At 51.5% G+C, this 17042-nt stretch overlaps 1 protein-coding gene across 1 annotated transcript; it reads left to right on the top strand.

Moving 5' to 3' along the window:
• Positions 1–4871: 4871 nt before the first annotated feature.
• RHOG (ras homolog family member G) lies at positions 4872–16670 on the top strand. Its single transcript, XM_044258662.1, has 2 exons — positions 4872–4964; positions 15431–16670. Exon 2 carries the CDS (start codon positions 15499–15501, stop codon positions 16072–16074), a length of 576 nt encoding a protein of 191 aa, XP_044114597.1. The 5' UTR covers positions 4872–4964; positions 15431–15498; the 3' UTR covers positions 16075–16670.
• The last annotated feature ends 372 nt before the right edge of the window (positions 16671–17042 follow it).

Raw genomic sequence — 17042 nt, 5'->3', positions numbered from 1 at the left:
ACTGAGAAACGGCCCAGGTTCTGGCTGGGTAGGAATGAATGAGTAGAGATTTTGGCTTCTAGCAATTCTTCCCACTAGTTTCACAAAGAAAATAGTCTACTCTTCCAAAATCAGGTCTAGGATCTTAGAACCAATGTTCATTTATTGATTTAACATATACTGAGCACCTGTTCATAATAATCCAGTACCTACCCTCCAAGAGTTGTTTGGGAGGGAAATCTCTATATGAACAGTAATTAGCACTTGTTGATAATGTCTTGAGAGGAATTGGTTCAGGGTCAGGTGAGTGAGCACAGAGGAGGAGCAAGTAACTGCCTAAAGCAATCCGAGGGTGTGCAGAGGCACACAACTGGAGTGAGGGGGAGGGGTTCTGGAATTAGATTGCCTAGATTCACATCCTGGCACTGTTGCCTGACCGCACAAACTGAATTGTTCCTGGAACACACCAGGGCTGAAGAAGGAGGAATTCCCAGAGGGGATTATGACAAACCAGGTGGGTACCACCCAATTTGGAGAACCCACCTGCCTGGGAGGAGGGACCCTCCTAGAAGATAGGGCAAGGCCCTACCCCTTCCTCTGCGTAACTAGTTAGTTCCTCAGAGGGAATCAGGAACAATGGATCAGAAAATGCAACTCTAGAACTCTGTTTCTTTTGTCACTTCCTCTGTTTGTTCTTTTTGCTATCTCCAGTCTCACTCATTATCTTCCCAAGTCACAAAATGGGACATCAGGCCCGTTTGCAGGGGAGGGTAACAATGAAGAAGAGTAATGAGGGGGGACTCCTATTTCTCCTCCTAAGGTAGGATGAGAGGTAACACCAGGGAATCAAGAGGAGCCCCACCAGAGACAAAGGAATACTCAGATTTAGGGTTAGTCTGAAGAGGCTGTGACTGACACTGAGCAGAAGACCCTTGTGAGCCCCTGGTGAGCTACAAGAAATGGAGCTCATACAGACTAGGCTGGAAAGACCTGTTTAGAAGAGACCAGGGCAGAGGTTAAAACATTTCAAGGCTCTTTTCCTCCTCCTTTCTGTCTCTACCCTGCTCTTGTAGGGGAATCAAGTCATGGGCATACAGAGAAATTAATGTTTGTTGCACCCTGGGCAATCTCCTAGGCATTCTACTTGCATTCTTTCATGAATCCTCACAATCCCACAAAGCCCATAGTATTGTCATTCCCATTTTAAAATGGAACTAAATGGTTCCTATGATCTTACAGCACATAATCACCTGTTTAAGATCTATCTCCCTTGCTGTTACATCAGAATAGGAACTTATCTATGTTTTCACCACTGCGTCATTAGCATGTGACATTATACCTAGCCCAGAGAAGGCTTTCAATAAATACAGTTCAAGGAATGAATGCAAGAGTTCATGTGACTTGTCAAAGGCCACGATGAAAGTGGTACAACTAGGATTTGAATCCTGGACTGTCTGGCTTCAGAACCTACCTACGATCTTTCTGTTTTACCTGCCCCGCCCCCCACACCGGGTACTTTCATACATTGTCTCTCTTCTGAATGTCTCAGCTGGTGTCCTTGCTTCTCAGCTGCTTGTGAGCACAAACATAAACCATCTACCAAGAGCTCACCTACTTGGGAAAAGCAAGTAAGAGAGTAGGAAGAAGAAACAGCCCTTTGGGCCAGCTAAGCGTCTTCCTCTTCCAAGAACCCTTTGCAGATATTTGAGAATGTTCCACCCATTTAGGGTGTCCCACCCCATTACCTGTCTCCCACTTCTGTGGCCTTACTGGCCCATACTATATCTGTGCCTTAAAAGTGGTTCTAAGTCACCTGGCCTCTAATGGTTCTACACAGATCAGTGCTTTTTTGCTTTTTTTCTCAGATCAGTGCTTTTTTACTTCAATTTTATTCCACAGATGTGTGCTGAAGACAAATGGGTGCTCAGGCCTGCCTGTGCCAGGGCCAGTGGGTGAACACAAAGATGAATCAGACACAACCTCAAAGGACTTACAGTCAGTGGGGAAGACAGACATCAGGCACAGATACAATTAGAGCACAAAGCAAGATGACCTAAATGGTATCAAAGCATTATGAGCAATAAGCTATACGCATAAGCCTTAATTACTTTATTATTCTAAAGAGTATATCATAGAAAGTCAGAGCTCAAAGGTAGCATCTGACTTAACCCCTTGCTTCCCAGTGGAGGAGTCTGAGACCTAGAAAAGGATGAGGCCTAATGCAAAGTCTCAGTAGCCAGACTGGCTGAGCCAAGACTAGACTTCAGGTCCTCTGAAGCCCAGCCCAGGGCTCTTTCTGCTTCCTCTGGTATCTTCATATGCAGCAGCCCCCTATCCCACCAGACAATGAAATCCTCAAAGTCAAGTCAGTTTCTCACACCTAAGCAAGCTGAACCAGGGCCAGGCATCCCCATTATCAAGGGCTCTGGAAATTCAGTCTGACCCTAGGCAGCCAATCCAGCCTTGTGGTCTACTGCGTATCATGTGTATGTACCCTATTCGCACCACTGTGCTTCTAAAATTGATTTTCAAGTATTTTTTGCAGGAAACTTTTTAAAAATAAGATCTTGGGGCTCCTGAGTGGCGCAGTCAGTTGAGGCCTCCACTCTAGGCTAGAGTCATGATCTCAGGCTCTGTGCTCAGTGCAGAGTCTGCTTGGGATTGTCTGTTCCTCTCCCTCTGTCCCTCCCCCTCGTGCTCTCAATCTCTCTCAAGTAAATAACCGTATTTTTTTTTTAATCTCTTTATCCAGAACACTAGAATAAAAATCAGGTAAAAGCAAACTAACCGGTTGAAAAGAAGGGAGGCCAGAGCCCCACAATTTTCCTGCTTTCAAGTTCTGGGAAGGGAACTCTGGGAACTCCGCTCAAAAACCTTTGTTCTGGGACACCGTTTTTAATGGCTTCATAGAAGCTGCTTTAGTATGTCACTGAACCCTGTCTTTTATGGAAACTCACAATCCTATCTTCATCATCAAATGCCAAGCACCAGCCATGTACTCCTAGTAGGGTACAGAAGGGAATCAGATTTTCCCTTTGTCTTTCCTGCTCTCTCCTCCACAGAGAGAAGTCTGTTCCAAGTGCTATGGGGAGGGAGGAGACAAACCCGAACTCCACCTAGGAGGATCAGGATAAGCTTCCCCAGAAGACTTGCAGAAAATGAATTCACCTCTCAGTCATCCACCAGCCTGAATCGGGTAAGACTCTCTCCTTCATTGTCCTATACCTTACCCACTAGCTGTATGTCCTATTGAGCACAGATGAGATATGTCTAGCCAAAATTCAGATGTACTGTGAGTGTAAAAGACATACCAGATTTCAAAGCCTTAGTAGAAAAAAAGAATGTAAAATATCCCCTTCGTTTCTATAGTCGATAATTTTTATATTGGTTACAGGTTGAATAATCTTTTGGATATACTGGGTTAAGTAAAATACAGCATTTGAGTGAATTTTACCTGTTTCTTTTTACTTTTTAAAGAAGTCATCGCTCGAATATTTTGAGCTACATATATAACTTAAATTATTTGCATTCGACAGCACTGGGAGACACTATCAACTGTAGGGCAGAGGTGGGGGTCTGTGTGCACGTGTGCGGTGGGAGGAGGGGTAATGGCAACCTGGGAGGGAGTATTCCATTAGGCCCAAATCGTGAAAGTCTGAGTGGATTTCGCCTGGCGATCAACACAGGAAAGAAGGAAAGACAGGGGTAAGAGAATCGGCAAAGACCCAGGGACGCGGGCAGACATGTTGTGTTTAGGAAACTCATTCTTATAGCATGGTTTCTTTTTAAAGGCATTTGTTGAATGTTTACTTTGAGCCAGGCATTGACAGCAGCCCTTTCACATCCATTCTCATGTTATCTCCACAACTACAGGATGAAGGAGAGGTTAAAGGTTAAGCTATTTATTCTCGGAGTTGTTCTTCCTCTCTATCTGAAAAGCCTCTTGGAGACAAGGGAGCTTGTCTTAAACGCCTTTCCGTTTTCCTTCACAGCACCCAGCACGGAGCTGGGCACGCGGTAGGCGCTCAGAAAGTTTATGTTGAACGATGGAAGGATACCCATTCTGGAGTCACAGAGCTCCACGAGCAAGACCCGGCTGCAAAAGCACCAGAGGGCGCCCACGAGCCCGTCCACCCATTGGTCCCCAGGGCGCCGGCAGGATCTCGGGCCTGGGTGCGGCCCTGCAGCCCTAAGCAGTTGCGCGCCCTGACGAGAAGAGCGGGCGAGGGGAGCCCTACGTCCTGCACCCGCCCCGCCCCCTCCCCAGAGCCCAGGCGCACCGAGCAGCCGGTTGCGGAACGACGACACGACATCCTGTTTTTGGGGCCCGCGGCTCCGCCGGCGCCTCTGCAGATCTTGTCTTTCCCCGGGTGCTGACGCCAGCTCCCCTTCCCCCAGTCTCCGCACCCTCCCCAGGGGTCTGGGGCCTTCCCACTGCTGAATCACCACCACTCCGCACTCCCCTGGGGCTCGGGGCAGGGGTGGGGACTGCCCCAGCAGGACCCACTCTAGCTAACCCCTAGCCTTGGCCAGCGCTCGATTCCCGGGCTTGATTGAGGCGCCCAACCTTGGGGCGCCTGTTCTCAGCATCTTCCCGCGGGGGTTGGTGGGGGCGAGAGACGGGGAGGGGGACAAAAGCCTAGCGCCCTGGCTTAGGGCCTCTACTGGGGTGGAGGTGGCAAGGAGAAAACGGGGCAGTCTGACCTTAGGAGGACTGACTTAAGGGCCTCCGAGGCAGAGGGCAGCGGGCGAGCCCAGGACCCGGCCAGGGGCAGGGAAGGCGCGGGCAGGGGGTTGGTGGGGGTGGAGACCCGGGCGGGGGCCCCCGGCCCCGCGCACTTCCTGGTCAGGCCGCGCCCCGCCCCCGCGCCCCGCCCCGGCCGACCCGCCCCCCCCACTTCCTCCGGCCTCCAGGTCTCACTTCCTTCTCGAGCCCCGAGCCGCTGCCGCCGCCCCCAGCTCCCCCGCGGCGGGGAGGGCACCAGGTGAGGCCCGGCGCGGGCCGGCGGACTGAGGGTCCGGGGGAGGGGATCCCGGCCGGCGGGGACTGCGCGCCGGCACCGGCCGGGGAAGTTTGCTTGCGGGAGGCCGCGGGCGGGAGCTTCTCGGCTCACTGCAAGTTGGGCGGGCGCGGCCGGGCGGGGCGCGGAGCCGGCCACTGCGAGCAGGCGGCGGTTCTGGGAGGGTGGGTTTCTGTACCGAGGGAGGATGGCGAGGCTCCCCCGGCTCCTGGAGCGGCGAGGGACCACTGAGGTGGGAGGGTCTCCCGCTCCGAGAGAAAAGTCTCTGAAGTGGAAGAGCTCAGAAGTGGGAGATGGGACTCGAGTGGGAAGACCTCAGAAGTTGGGGGGTGGGGGGGTTTCGAAGTGTGTGAAGGAAGGGGACCCTCTGGGCTGGAGAAGGCGCTCTCCCTCTACTCCAACAGTTGTGACATTTGGGAGTATGGAGGGAGGTGGTGTCTGAAGCCCTAGACTGCGGAGGAAGAGCTCCCTCCCTGGAAGATCGGTGCCAATCCAGACCCACATTCGCAGGCTGCAGTCCAAGGTCCTATACAAGGCGGGGGCGGGGGGGGGCGCGGGGGCAGGGAGCGGGGAGTCCCGCCAGCCCCAGTCCCGCTCTCTGGATGCCGTTTTTCTGACGCCCAACCTCTCCATCCCTGGAATGAAGCAACAGGTATTTAGTTAGCAAACATCTCTATGCCTACCTGACCTGGGCCTGCCCTTGCTCTTTGGGGGGGCAAAGTGAGGAAGGAGAAGACTTGGTCTTGTCCCGCGACCAGAGGTGAAATGACTCTCATTCAGAGCTACTGGTGGTCCCTGACAAGATGGCATCACAGAGAGCAGGACTCTCTGTGGATGTTTTGAGGAGAAAGAGAGAATAGAGTTTCTGGGGAGGCAGCAGGGGCTCTGGCCTTGGGAAATGATTCGGACCCCCCTGTTTCCCGCCCCCGCCCCCCATGGTTAGTCTCTGAATTCTGTACACTCTCATTTCTCTTCTTCCATTCCTTCTTGAGACCCTATCCACAGGACTGTCCATCACCCTCTTCTTGCATCCTCTGTAGTCTTTCACCTAAACTCACATTCATGCCTAGGCCCCATCCTGTCACCTGACCTGCTCCTCTGTCCACCTGTGTTCCCTTCAGCCTCCGGCCTCCCTTCCCCTTACCAGCTTCTGGCTCCCAAACGCATATCCACTCTATTGCTTCTTCCACCTTCCCTCAGGCCTCTCCATCTCTCCGTCTCCTTCCTTTTCAGCCATTTATCTCCAGCTTTGGGGTCCAGATCTTTGGGGGAGTTTGAGAGCCTTTTCAAATCTCCCTACCTTAGAGAAACAGGCTACAGCCTCCTGGTGATAAAGATGATTAAAGGGCTGGAAAACCTTTCTCTCTATTTATTTGCGAGGTGTTGTCCATGTATCTATATCTTTATCTCCTGGAGACAGAATAACTGTTCTCAGCCTCGAGAGTGCCCAGAATAGGGGAAACCAGCCGAATGAAGGGAACCTGCAGTGGGTGAGGTTGTGGTTAGGCAGGAGGAAGCAGTCTGTAGCGCTCAGGGTAGAGCGACACAGGAATAAGACTGGTGAGAGAGGCCGTGGGAAATCAAAATCACCCAAACCCTTGGATGCTTAACCAAGAGGCTAGGTCTGGAGGCTGGGGGAGAATCTGAAGGGCCTTGACTCCAGTGCTTACTGGTTCCAACACCACCTGTTAGGGAGAGCGGCACAGGGTCACCTTGGTGTGGTGGAAGGAAAGGGAGAGGGCAAAGGCAGGATTTTGGAGGGAAGACTGTATCACTGGTCTGACCTTAGGTCTTAACTGTTTTAATTCCAGTACAGGCAAAGAAGAGGGGTGTGAGGCAAAGGTGTCTGCTCCCTCTTCCCTGCTTCCTTACAGGACCTGCCCAGGCTGGGAACCCCCGTGCCCTGGGCTGCATCAGGGTCTTGTTGACCAGGGAGCCCTCTGCTAACCCCTCTGCCATCAGACATCATTAATATTCCCCTTCTCTCCCAGGAGCCTAACTCCCTCTGTTTTAGGAATTTCTCTAGATTCTTATTTCAGTCCAGCCTGGCTCTGTAAGTTGCCATCCTCGTTCTAAAGCGCCTTCCTCAAGTCTTGGGGAAGTATGCTGAGAGATCCTGCCTCTCCATCTCCTCAAGTCTACTGTATTCATTTCTCTCTATTAGAAAAAAAAAGAAAAGAAAAGAGAAGTAGAGGGGAACTTTTTGGGATTCCCAAGCACAAAAAGATTTAAGTGCTAATCTGGTTCCTCATTCTGTCTTTTCCCCCTGTCACAGTTGTCCTTCTCCCTTGAATTGTCCCTTCTTCCACCCACCTGTATCTCCTACTATCATTCTGAGAGGTATAGGTGGGTTCCACTCCTGGAGGAAATCCCAGAAACCTGTAAAAAAATTTCAACTCAGAGTGCATGCAAAGAATTTTTTCAGTATCATGGCTTATTAAAAAACCATCCAGGACTTCTGACTCCTCACCCACTAAACTAGTACTTATTTTAGGAAGAAATGACTGATGTGAGATTGTCACAGATCTTGGTTGGGAATCTAGGATATGGAGAGTTGTTTCTGGCCAAATGTGTTAGGTTGGATAAGGTGGCTGATACGAGCTTTTAGGAGGTCATAGCAGGAAGATATGAGAAGTTGTTGCTATAATGAGACAGTTGGGAAGATAATTAGAATGGGGGTAGCTGGGCAGCTAGGAAGAAGGTGATGGGCCTGGGCCCAGAATGAAGACCTCTGCCTCCCTATACAGTGTAGACCCATTAGTGATGAGGCTAGTAGGGGTCTGTGAGGAGGGAAACCAAAGACAAAGCCTGGGCCACCTCCCCAGGACAGATTGGTTTTCCTGTCTAGTGTCTAGCTTCCTCTTTTGTCCTCATATCATGGGTGGAGGATATCTCCCCAGGAGCTAGAGCTTATAGAAAGAGCTCCTCAGCTAGGGCAGGCAAGGGTGGCTCTCTGTCTAGTAATGTCAGTTCTAGATCATGGGCAGCCTAGTATTGGCTAGACATGAGAGCCAGGGAATTTGGAGGCAGAAAGGGTTCAGGCATCAACCTGATTCCTTTGGACCATTTCCTGAAGGAATAAAACCATTGTTGGGTCATCCTTAATGAGGCCAAAAACATGGGCCCATTTCCAGGCAAGAGTAACAGTCCTCACCTTTTCCTTTGTGGAAGTGACATCAGGCTGAAGGTTAGGAGCCCCAGGTCCTTGTCCTGGATTTGTTCCCAAATCTGAATAACCTTGGTCAACTTTGTCTCTTGTCACTGAGTTCCAACATTAGGGAGTTGCCTGTTAATACCTCCAAGTGAGCATAGAGAATACTGAGAGCTCTAACACTCCTCCGTCCCCTAAGAATCTTCTCATAGTAGCACCCCCACTCTGGGCCCTCTGTCTCACGCCAGCCTTGATCTGACGGGCCTCCATAGTCTCTTAAGTATCTGTCCAGGGATGGGACCTGTGGCTCCTTTCCCCCAAAGCACAAGGATTCTTACAGGTTGAATTAGGCAGACCACTTGGGTTTATGCCAGGGGGCAGCAAGTTGGGGGAGTGCCCTCTGCCCTGTTCCAGCCCTGCCCCACTGACAGTGGAAAATCGGTGCCGGAGTTTCCTCCCTGATGTGTTTTTCCCTTGTGGAAACCCCCTCAGACCTGGGGCGGGGCTGAAGGGATAGAGCGGCCCTGGGTCTCTCTGTGGGTATTTTCAGGTGGGGGAGGCAGGATTGGGAGGATGGCATTTCTGTACAGCATCGTGTGAAATGAGCAAAGACAAAGGAAGTGCCACTTCACAGGCCTTTCGTGGGGCCCCGGGACTGCTGAGGGGCTGTTAGGCGGGGAGGAGGAAGAGAGGAGGAAGCAAGTGTTGGAGCCTTCCTCTGTGCTGCTTGGTGGGGGAGGGGCAGCCTCCTTAGCTCCTCCAGCGCTCCTCCAGCCTGAGCTGCCCTGGCCCTGGGCTCACCCTTTGTGGAGCACCCAAGGACCTGGGATGGTGAGAGAAGGAAGGGACTGGGACTTAGTGAAAGGGTCCCAGCCCCCCAAAGCCTTCCCAGCTACACCTGTCTTGTTTCCTCCTCCTCCTAATCCCTACCAGGTAGAGTCAAAGTCACTCTCTTAGCCTCCTACCCTACTTGCTGGCCTGTAGGATCCTCTGCAGGGGATAAAGGGTGGAGGATAGCAAGAAGTGGAGAGTTCTTCACATACATTCTTTTTTTTTTTTTTAAGGCTGGGAACTAGGCTCTCTCTGATGGGGAGAAGGGGGAAGAACAAGAGAGACTCGGCCCTTGGCCTGGTCCCAGCCCCACACTGACCTCATGTCTCCCCCAGCTTCTTCCTCCTAGCCCAGCTGCAACCAGCTGCAGCCCCTCTGAGCCTTTCCATATCACCTCTCCACCTGTCCTTCGAGACCAACAGACTTGAAGAGTTTCTGAAGCCATTTCCAATACTAACTCTGACCCTTACCTCATCTTTGACCAAGGGTCTTCTGGTGTTAACCAGTTCTTAGCCTTATCACGTGACTTTTCCTACCCATCTTCCTCATCCCTCCGGGCTAGCTGTGCTTACATCCCCCCTCTCACCCTTCCACCTGAGGACAGAGCAATCTAGCCTGTGTGTTCATTACTCTTAAACTGTACTCCACAGAGGAAGGAGGAAGTTGGTTACCCTTGTCCTGTCTCCTGGGTATGGAGGCTCTTCCTTGTTCCCAGAATCAAAGTCTGGATTGATGGGGGAGGAGATGTGTGTCTGTCTGCAGCTTTTGCTCAGCTCTCTGCTGGGCTTCTAGAAGTAAGCAGGACAGACTTCCCTCCTCATGAGGCATCTAGTTCAGTGCAGTGAATAAATGGTTCAGACAGTGCTGGGGAAGATAGGGCAGGAGAGGGGATTGCTTTGGTGTCCTGGAGAAGAGGGGGGACAGAACTGGACCCTGGAGGACTGGGAAGCTCTGAGGCTGGGGAAACCGAATTCTAGGAAGAGGAACTCCCATGTACGAAGACATGCAGGATGGATTGAGTTCATTCAGTTATTTACTGACAGCCACTGTGTGCTGTGCTCAGCCGAGGGAGATAGATTCAGCCAGGACCTTGCCCTCTAGACCCTCCCAATCTAGTGACGAGAGATAAGATTCAGATCAGCCTCCATGTGATGCAAGAGAGAATGTACCTGTGAGAGAAAACGGGGACTGGGCCTGGGATGGGATAAGTCATTACGAATTTGGATGATTTACAAAAACTTTCCTGGAGATAGTGACAAGAGTACCAGACTCTGAAGGACCAAGGTTAGAGGCCCGCACAGGAGTAAGGACAGGTTGGAGGATGGAAAAGGAGAAGCAATGCTGGATTCCCACAGGGACTGGAAATACTGTTGTTTTATGTGTTTTGTGGAGTCTGCATGTGGAGGATCAGGATGGTGTGGCCCGAGCTCAGAAAGAGAATGCCCACAGACAGACTGTAGTTGGAATGAGTTTTGGGAAACGCGATAGAAGGGGAGCTCCATGCCAGGGAGGCAGGTTAGAAGGCTGCAGTAAGTTCCCATTGCTCCCACACTCCCCCATTTCTTACAGCCCATTCTTCCCCTCCCCCACTCCCAGTTGGGACACTTCCCCTGCTCTAACGGCCACCAAGATCTGGCAATCAGGCAATTTGCTGCTTCCTTTCCCTCCCCCATTCTGGGCCTGCCTGGGCCACACCCCAAGACCAGGTCCCACAGGGTGCACTCTGGGCTCCAGAGACCACACCCAGACAGGATTAGCCCCCCATGAGCTGTGTTTGCAGGAGCCACATAAGGCTAGCAGTGGGAGGAGAGACTTGCCTATCTCAGTCAAAGCTTTTGGCTGTAGGGTTATTGTCCAATCCCGGGCATCTGAGGCATATCTCCAGATCTCAGCAATGGGGCTTAGAAGCAAGCCGATCAGAAGGCAGTGGCCGCACACTGTGCTTAGCTTACACTGTGCTTAGCTTTTCTGTGGGGGCAGTCAAGAGAAGCTTAAGCTTCAGTATTGGGGGGGGGGTGGCATCCACGAGCTAGGAAACTTATGTATGGCTATTGGAGGAGAATTCCAGAGCCAAAGAAGGGTTAAAGGAGGTGGCCACGCTGTGGACTCATGGGACTATCAGACTGAAGCTAGGCCTGGAGGCAGGAAGATGTGAGATGGGTGAGGGGAGCAACATACAGAAGAACAAGAAGAAAAGTTCAGAAGCAAGAATGAGCCTGGCTTGTTTATAAGGGAAAGTGGAGATCCCTCTGGATCAGGGAGCTGGAAACTCTAATTTTCAAAGTACGTACTCTGGATACATACATTGCACTTAACCCTTCTAGCAACCTGTTAAGGTTAAGGTTGGTGCTGTTACTGAGCTCGTAAGAGGCAGAGCTAGGATTTAAATCCAGGTCTATCTGACTCCAGAATCCCTACCAGATTATGAAGAACTTTGAACGTCAAGCTGAGGAACCCGGCAGGATCTGAATTAAATTCAGAATATAATGCCAGAATAAGTCATTGTAATTTGGCTGATACTAAAGAGATTTGCAAACATTAACTTACTTACATAAACATAAGTCCTTTAAAAAAAAAAAAAAAAAAAAGAGGGGCGCCTGGGTGGCTCAGTGGGTTAAGCTGCTGCCTTCGGCTCAGGTCATGATCTCAGGGTCCTGGGATCGAGCCCCACATCGGGCTCTCTGCTCAGCGGGGAGCCTGCTTCCTCCTCTCTCTCTACCTGCCTCTCTGCCTACTTGTGATCTCTCTCTGTCAAATAAATAAATAAAATCTTTAAAAAAAAAAAAAAAAAAGAGTCACCAAGTGAAAAAGACACAGATGATCCCAGACTCCATGTAGGCCAGGCCTCTCTCTTTGTTGAGCCTCTGCAGCATTGACTGTCCCTTCTTATGTGGCACAGATTGGACCTCACTTCCTAGCATGTGCTCTCCTTAAATGAGCTGTGGGAACTTATTTGACCCAGCTTAGGCTATAGCATTTCAGAGGAAAGAGTTGTCCTGGGAGAGAGGATAAAAGTCTGAGCTAGACCTGAGTGGGGAGAATTGGGCTGATGGCACCACTCAAACACTTACATACTTAGTGCTTCCTGCCTTTTGGGATGAAAGGCATTGCTTTTGTAACTCTTGTAGGCACAGCACCTCCCAGTTTACAAAGCACACTTATTCCTGTGCACAGGGTTCCTCAGTGCTGCTCTTTGAGTCAGGGAGGGCAAGTGTTTTCGTTGCTGTTGTACAGATGAAGAAACTGAGGCTCCAGGGAGGAAAGTGACTGACTTGTTTAAGGTCTCTAAGACAGCTGGTAAGGGGTAACTTGGAGGTTATGTGACACATTGAGGAAGACACAGGGCTTTGTATCACAAAACTGGGGTTTATGTCCTGGCTTCCAGGGTAACTAGCTGTGTGATGTTGGGTTACTTTAACTGCCCTGAGTTTGTTTCCTGATCTGTAAATTAGGAATATTACCAGTAGGTAGTCATAAGGGTCAAATAACAACATCACGTGACCTAGGAAAGGTTGTACCTTGTGAGGGTTTCTGATCAAGGGGTGGAGTCAGCAGGTGAGCCCCAGAGGTCAGATTCAGGGATCTAGTGCTCCTGCCTCTATACCACACTGCTTCTGCTTTGCCCTGTTTCTGGACACTACCTCACTCATGTTCCTTTTCCGGTGTCAGTCCCTGTTCCCTTGCCAGCCCGGAAGCGACCCTGTCCCTCCCAGCTTCGTTGAAGGCTGTTTGCTGGTTGATAACCCCTCCCTAGAGAGCTGCCTGGAGCCTGCTCTACTTCCAGTCTCTTGGGCCTTGTGACTGCGGCCAGAGTTCCCTCCTTGCCTTCCTGCCTGGGCCGGCCCAGTGTGGGGTTTGTAGGGGAAGAGTTCCCGGTCACACTGCCACACCCACTCCCCTGCTCTGTGTGAAACTGAAGATTTACAAGCCCAGGAATCCTCTCAAAAATGCCACTGTCTCCCAATTAACCCTGTGGACACAAGTAATGGCCCTTTTCCCAAAAAAAACCCTGGTTGCTCCTTTTCCCCAGGGAAGGAGTCACAGAACCCTGAGAATGAGTGTGCCCCAACTTGCCCCAATGTGCCCAGGCCTTGTGCATTTCCTGACTCAGCCCTCCTACCCCCACCTGGGGGCCTTTTCTGCCCCCATCATCCTATCCTCTACTCCCAGGGCTCTTGATGTCTCATTTCCTCTATCTAGTACCCTTGTTACGGGCATTTTTCTCCCCATTTCATGGACTGGGAAACTGAGGCCCAGAGACAATATGTACCTCATGCTTGGTTACAGTGAATAAGCAACAGGCAAAGCTGGGTCTAAGACTTAGGTTAGGTCTCTTGTCTTCCAGTCTGAGGTTCTCTCCACTGCCCCAGGGTGCCTTTATTTCCTTCCCAGACCTGTTCCCAACGTTGTCTATCCAAGATGGAAGTATTCTTAATGCCCAGAGAGGCAGCCTTACAGGATGAAACCGTTTCCTTCCACTCTGGTCCCAGGGGAAGTAGAGACCTGGGAGGGAGCTGGGGCCATCCCTTGGTCCTGTGCAGATCCCTGCCCCCAGAATTTCTGTTTCTATTTCCAATGGGGGAATCCTTCCTCCTCCCTCCATTTGACTTTTGAGGCTTCTGAACCAGTGATTGAGAGGTCCAGCTGGAGGGTATGGGGTTCTCAGACCAGAGTATAGTTTGTATACAGTAGAATGGGGGAAATGGGAGAGCGGTGCTGGTGCTTGGTGGAAAGAGGGACACTTAGAGATCCTGTGTGTCTAAAACAGGGCTGTTCCCTCCCAGGGAGTAGGGATCTGGTTGTGGGAGAGAGTCGGGGAAAGGAAGTCACATACTGGCCAGAAAAAGTCCCCCGTGGCTGAGAGGAAGTAGCCAATGAGAGGAGGAATCTTGCCACACCAGTATAAATAATCACAGGGTTTCCGGAAGCTCTGCTCTGTTCCAGAACTCAGAAGAGCAGTTCCTCACCCCAAAGCCCTGTGAACTGTAGAAGGGATCAGGGCGATGGCGTGGAGCTGGGACTTCTCTTGTACTTCCCCCACTAATAATGACAGCAGCCTGTTTATATGGCACTTCCTGTGTGCCACACCTCATCCCAAACACTTTCTTCATGTTTGTTCATACTCTTGGCAGTTCTAACACAATAGGCCAGATGATTCCCATTTTACAGATGAGAAACTTGAGACTCGGGAAACTTAAATATATGGCCCAAGATCAAACATGACTGGTTGGTGGAACTATGATTACAATCCCTGGCCAGTCTGACTTAAGCATGGATTGTCAGTGATAGTGTTTTAATGGTACTGTGTTCTCTATCCAAGAGTCTGGAAGGTTCTGAAATTTTTCAGAGGCACATGCTATGATCTAAGGAAAAGGACAGAACATGAAGGGGCAAATCAAACATTTGTTTTCCTCTCCTGCCCATCCCTCTTGGCTGAGCTTGGAGGATCTACCCTATCCTACGAAGGGCTTTGAGAGAAGAGGCTGATATCTGGGAGCCAGAGCCTTTGCCTCATTAATCATTACATACCAGATTCCAGACCAAATCCCAGCCCTGGCTCAACCCCCAGTGTTCTCTTGCACCAAGTTGCCAGATAGGGTTTACTATGCTTGTGAGAGTTACGAGATCAGCTCTCCTGCTTTCTCCCCATCCCTCAAGCACCCTGGATTGAGATAGGGCAGCTGTCTAGAGACTTTTGCTCCTTACTCAGCAGATTTCTCACTGTGCCTTTTGGTTTGCAATCAGTAGCCAAGATGTCAGATTTGGAGTTAAAACATCAATGTGCTAAGCAGGGTGAGCCCTGAGTTGGTAGAAGCTCTACCCATGGCTGCATCTCAGAGTGACCTGGGACAGCAGCTATGAGCCAGAACTCCTCTCCAGTCTACTCAGTGGGAGGGGTCCCTATCTGGTAGAGGATCTGGTAGACCCCCTACTTACGTACCTCACTTTTTGTGTCTGTACTGCCTGGAGGGGAAAAATGTAGCTAATACTTAACCAAATACTTATTATGACCCAAGGTACTGTTCTAAATGCCTTTGATGTGCCCATTTACATAAGCCTTACAACAACCCAGTGAGGTAGGGTAGCATTTTTTCCTCATTTTACAGGTAAGAATACAGAGGCATGCAGAGGTTAAGTCTTTGGTCCAGGGTCACATGGGCAGCAGATAGAAAAACCAGGATTAGACCTTATTCAGTCTGGTACCAGAACTTACTTGCTTTACATAATACATTACACATTATATTGCTATTTTCCCTACACCTGAGCATTGTGGCTTGGTCTCCAGGCCTCGCTCTCATTGTCTCTTCTCAGAGATCTGTCTTCACGGGATTGCAGAACGGTTTCAGGTTGAGAGAACAGGGGCTGGTTTCCCTCCACGTGTTCCCTTCTTTCTCCCCAGCGGCTAGAGGCCTCCCTAACCACGTGTGTCCCTGTGATCTGCCTGCAGGTCACTGCATCCGGAGGGGCCCGGAAGGGGAAGGAGGCCTTGCCTCCATTGTAGCAGCTGCGCCCACGATGCAGAGCATCAAGTGTGTGGTGGTGGGCGATGGGGCTGTGGGCAAGACGTGCCTGCTCATCTGCTACACAACTAACGCCTTCCCCAAGGAGTACATCCCCACGGTGTTCGACAACTACAGCGCCCAGAGCGCTGTGGACGGGCGCACAGTGAACCTAAACCTGTGGGACACAGCGGGCCAGGAGGAGTACGACCGGCTGCGCACGCTCTCCTACCCTCAGACCAACGTCTTTGTCATCTGTTTCTCCATTGCCAGTCCGCCCTCCTACGAGAACGTGCGGCACAAGTGGCACCCAGAGGTATGCCACCACTGCCCTGATGTGCCCATCCTGCTGGTGGGCACCAAGAAGGACCTGAGAGCGCAGCCTGACACCCTCCGGCGCCTTAAGGAGCAGGGTCAGGCGCCCATCACACCGCAGCAGGGCCAGGCCCTGGCCAAGCAGATCCATGCTGTGCGCTACCTCGAGTGCTCGGCCCTACAGCAGGACGGCGTCAAGGAAGTGTTTGCTGAGGCTGTCCGGGCCGTGCTCAACCCCACACCCGTCAAGCGTGGGCGGTCCTGTGTCCTCTTGTGACCCTGGCACTCGGCTTGGAGGCTGCCCCTGCCCCCCCCACCAGTTGTGCCTTGGCGCCTTGTCTGCCCCCAGCTGTGCCTTAAGGACTAATTCTGGCACCCCTTGCCAGGGGGGTCCCTGAATGCCCTTTTCTCTGAATGCCTGTTTCTCAAATGAGGCCCATAGGGAAGGGGACTCTGGGCCCTGCCCCACTCTGCTTGGGAACACCAGGTATATCTAAGAGCTCACCCAGGCCAAGGTTGGACCCCTCTCCAAGAAGCCAACCCATGTGCCCCTCCCCCATCTCCTCTACTGACCAGTTGATCCAGCTTTCCACACAGATGTTGCTGCCTATTGTGGTGCCTTCTCTCAGGTTAGGAGCCTTCAGCTGTCCCTAACCTCTCCCTCGCTGCTCTTTGAATTGCTCCCCCCTCAAAATGCTCTCTCCCTTCCCCAAAGAAGGAGCCACAGAATCCTGAGAAGATGAATGTGCCCTAACCTACCCCCCTGTGCCCAGGCCTTATGCATCTGCTGACTGACTCAGCCCCCACTTCCCCAGGCTCCTGGGGGGCCTTTCCTACCCCCATCAGCATCAATAAAACCTCCTGTCTCCAGTGGCCCTGGCTCCTCCCTGTGTGCTAGGCAGTGGGGGTTGGGCAGGGGATGGGTATGGGCTAGGGCTCCCCAGAGACTGGGAGCCTTTTGTTTCCTGTAAAAGGGGACAGGAGACAATAGGCTTCATTGTGGTCCCCCACCCCCCAATTTCCCTAACAAAGCTCTGGGCTCCCTTGGAGGGGCCAGTCAGGGGCCCAGCCACTGACTCTGTAGTGGACTGGGATGCAAAACCTAAGAAAAAAACTCTGATCTAAGGCTCAGAAAGGGAGAAGCTGAGAGCCACCAGCCTGCAGGCAGGTGCTCAGAGTCATGCATTTGTTTGACAGCTGTTCCCTTACACCCCCAAGGGGACAGGGTTGTTACCAGACAGAGCT

This window comes from Neovison vison, chromosome 7 (assembly GCF_020171115.1).
Source record: "Neovison vison isolate M4711 chromosome 7, ASM_NN_V1, whole genome shotgun sequence".
NCBI classification, from domain to species: domain Eukaryota; kingdom Metazoa; phylum Chordata; class Mammalia; order Carnivora; family Mustelidae; genus Neogale; species Neogale vison.
The sequence above is the reverse complement of the archived record's forward strand: the minus strand, read 5'-3'. Positions and strand labels throughout refer to the sequence as shown.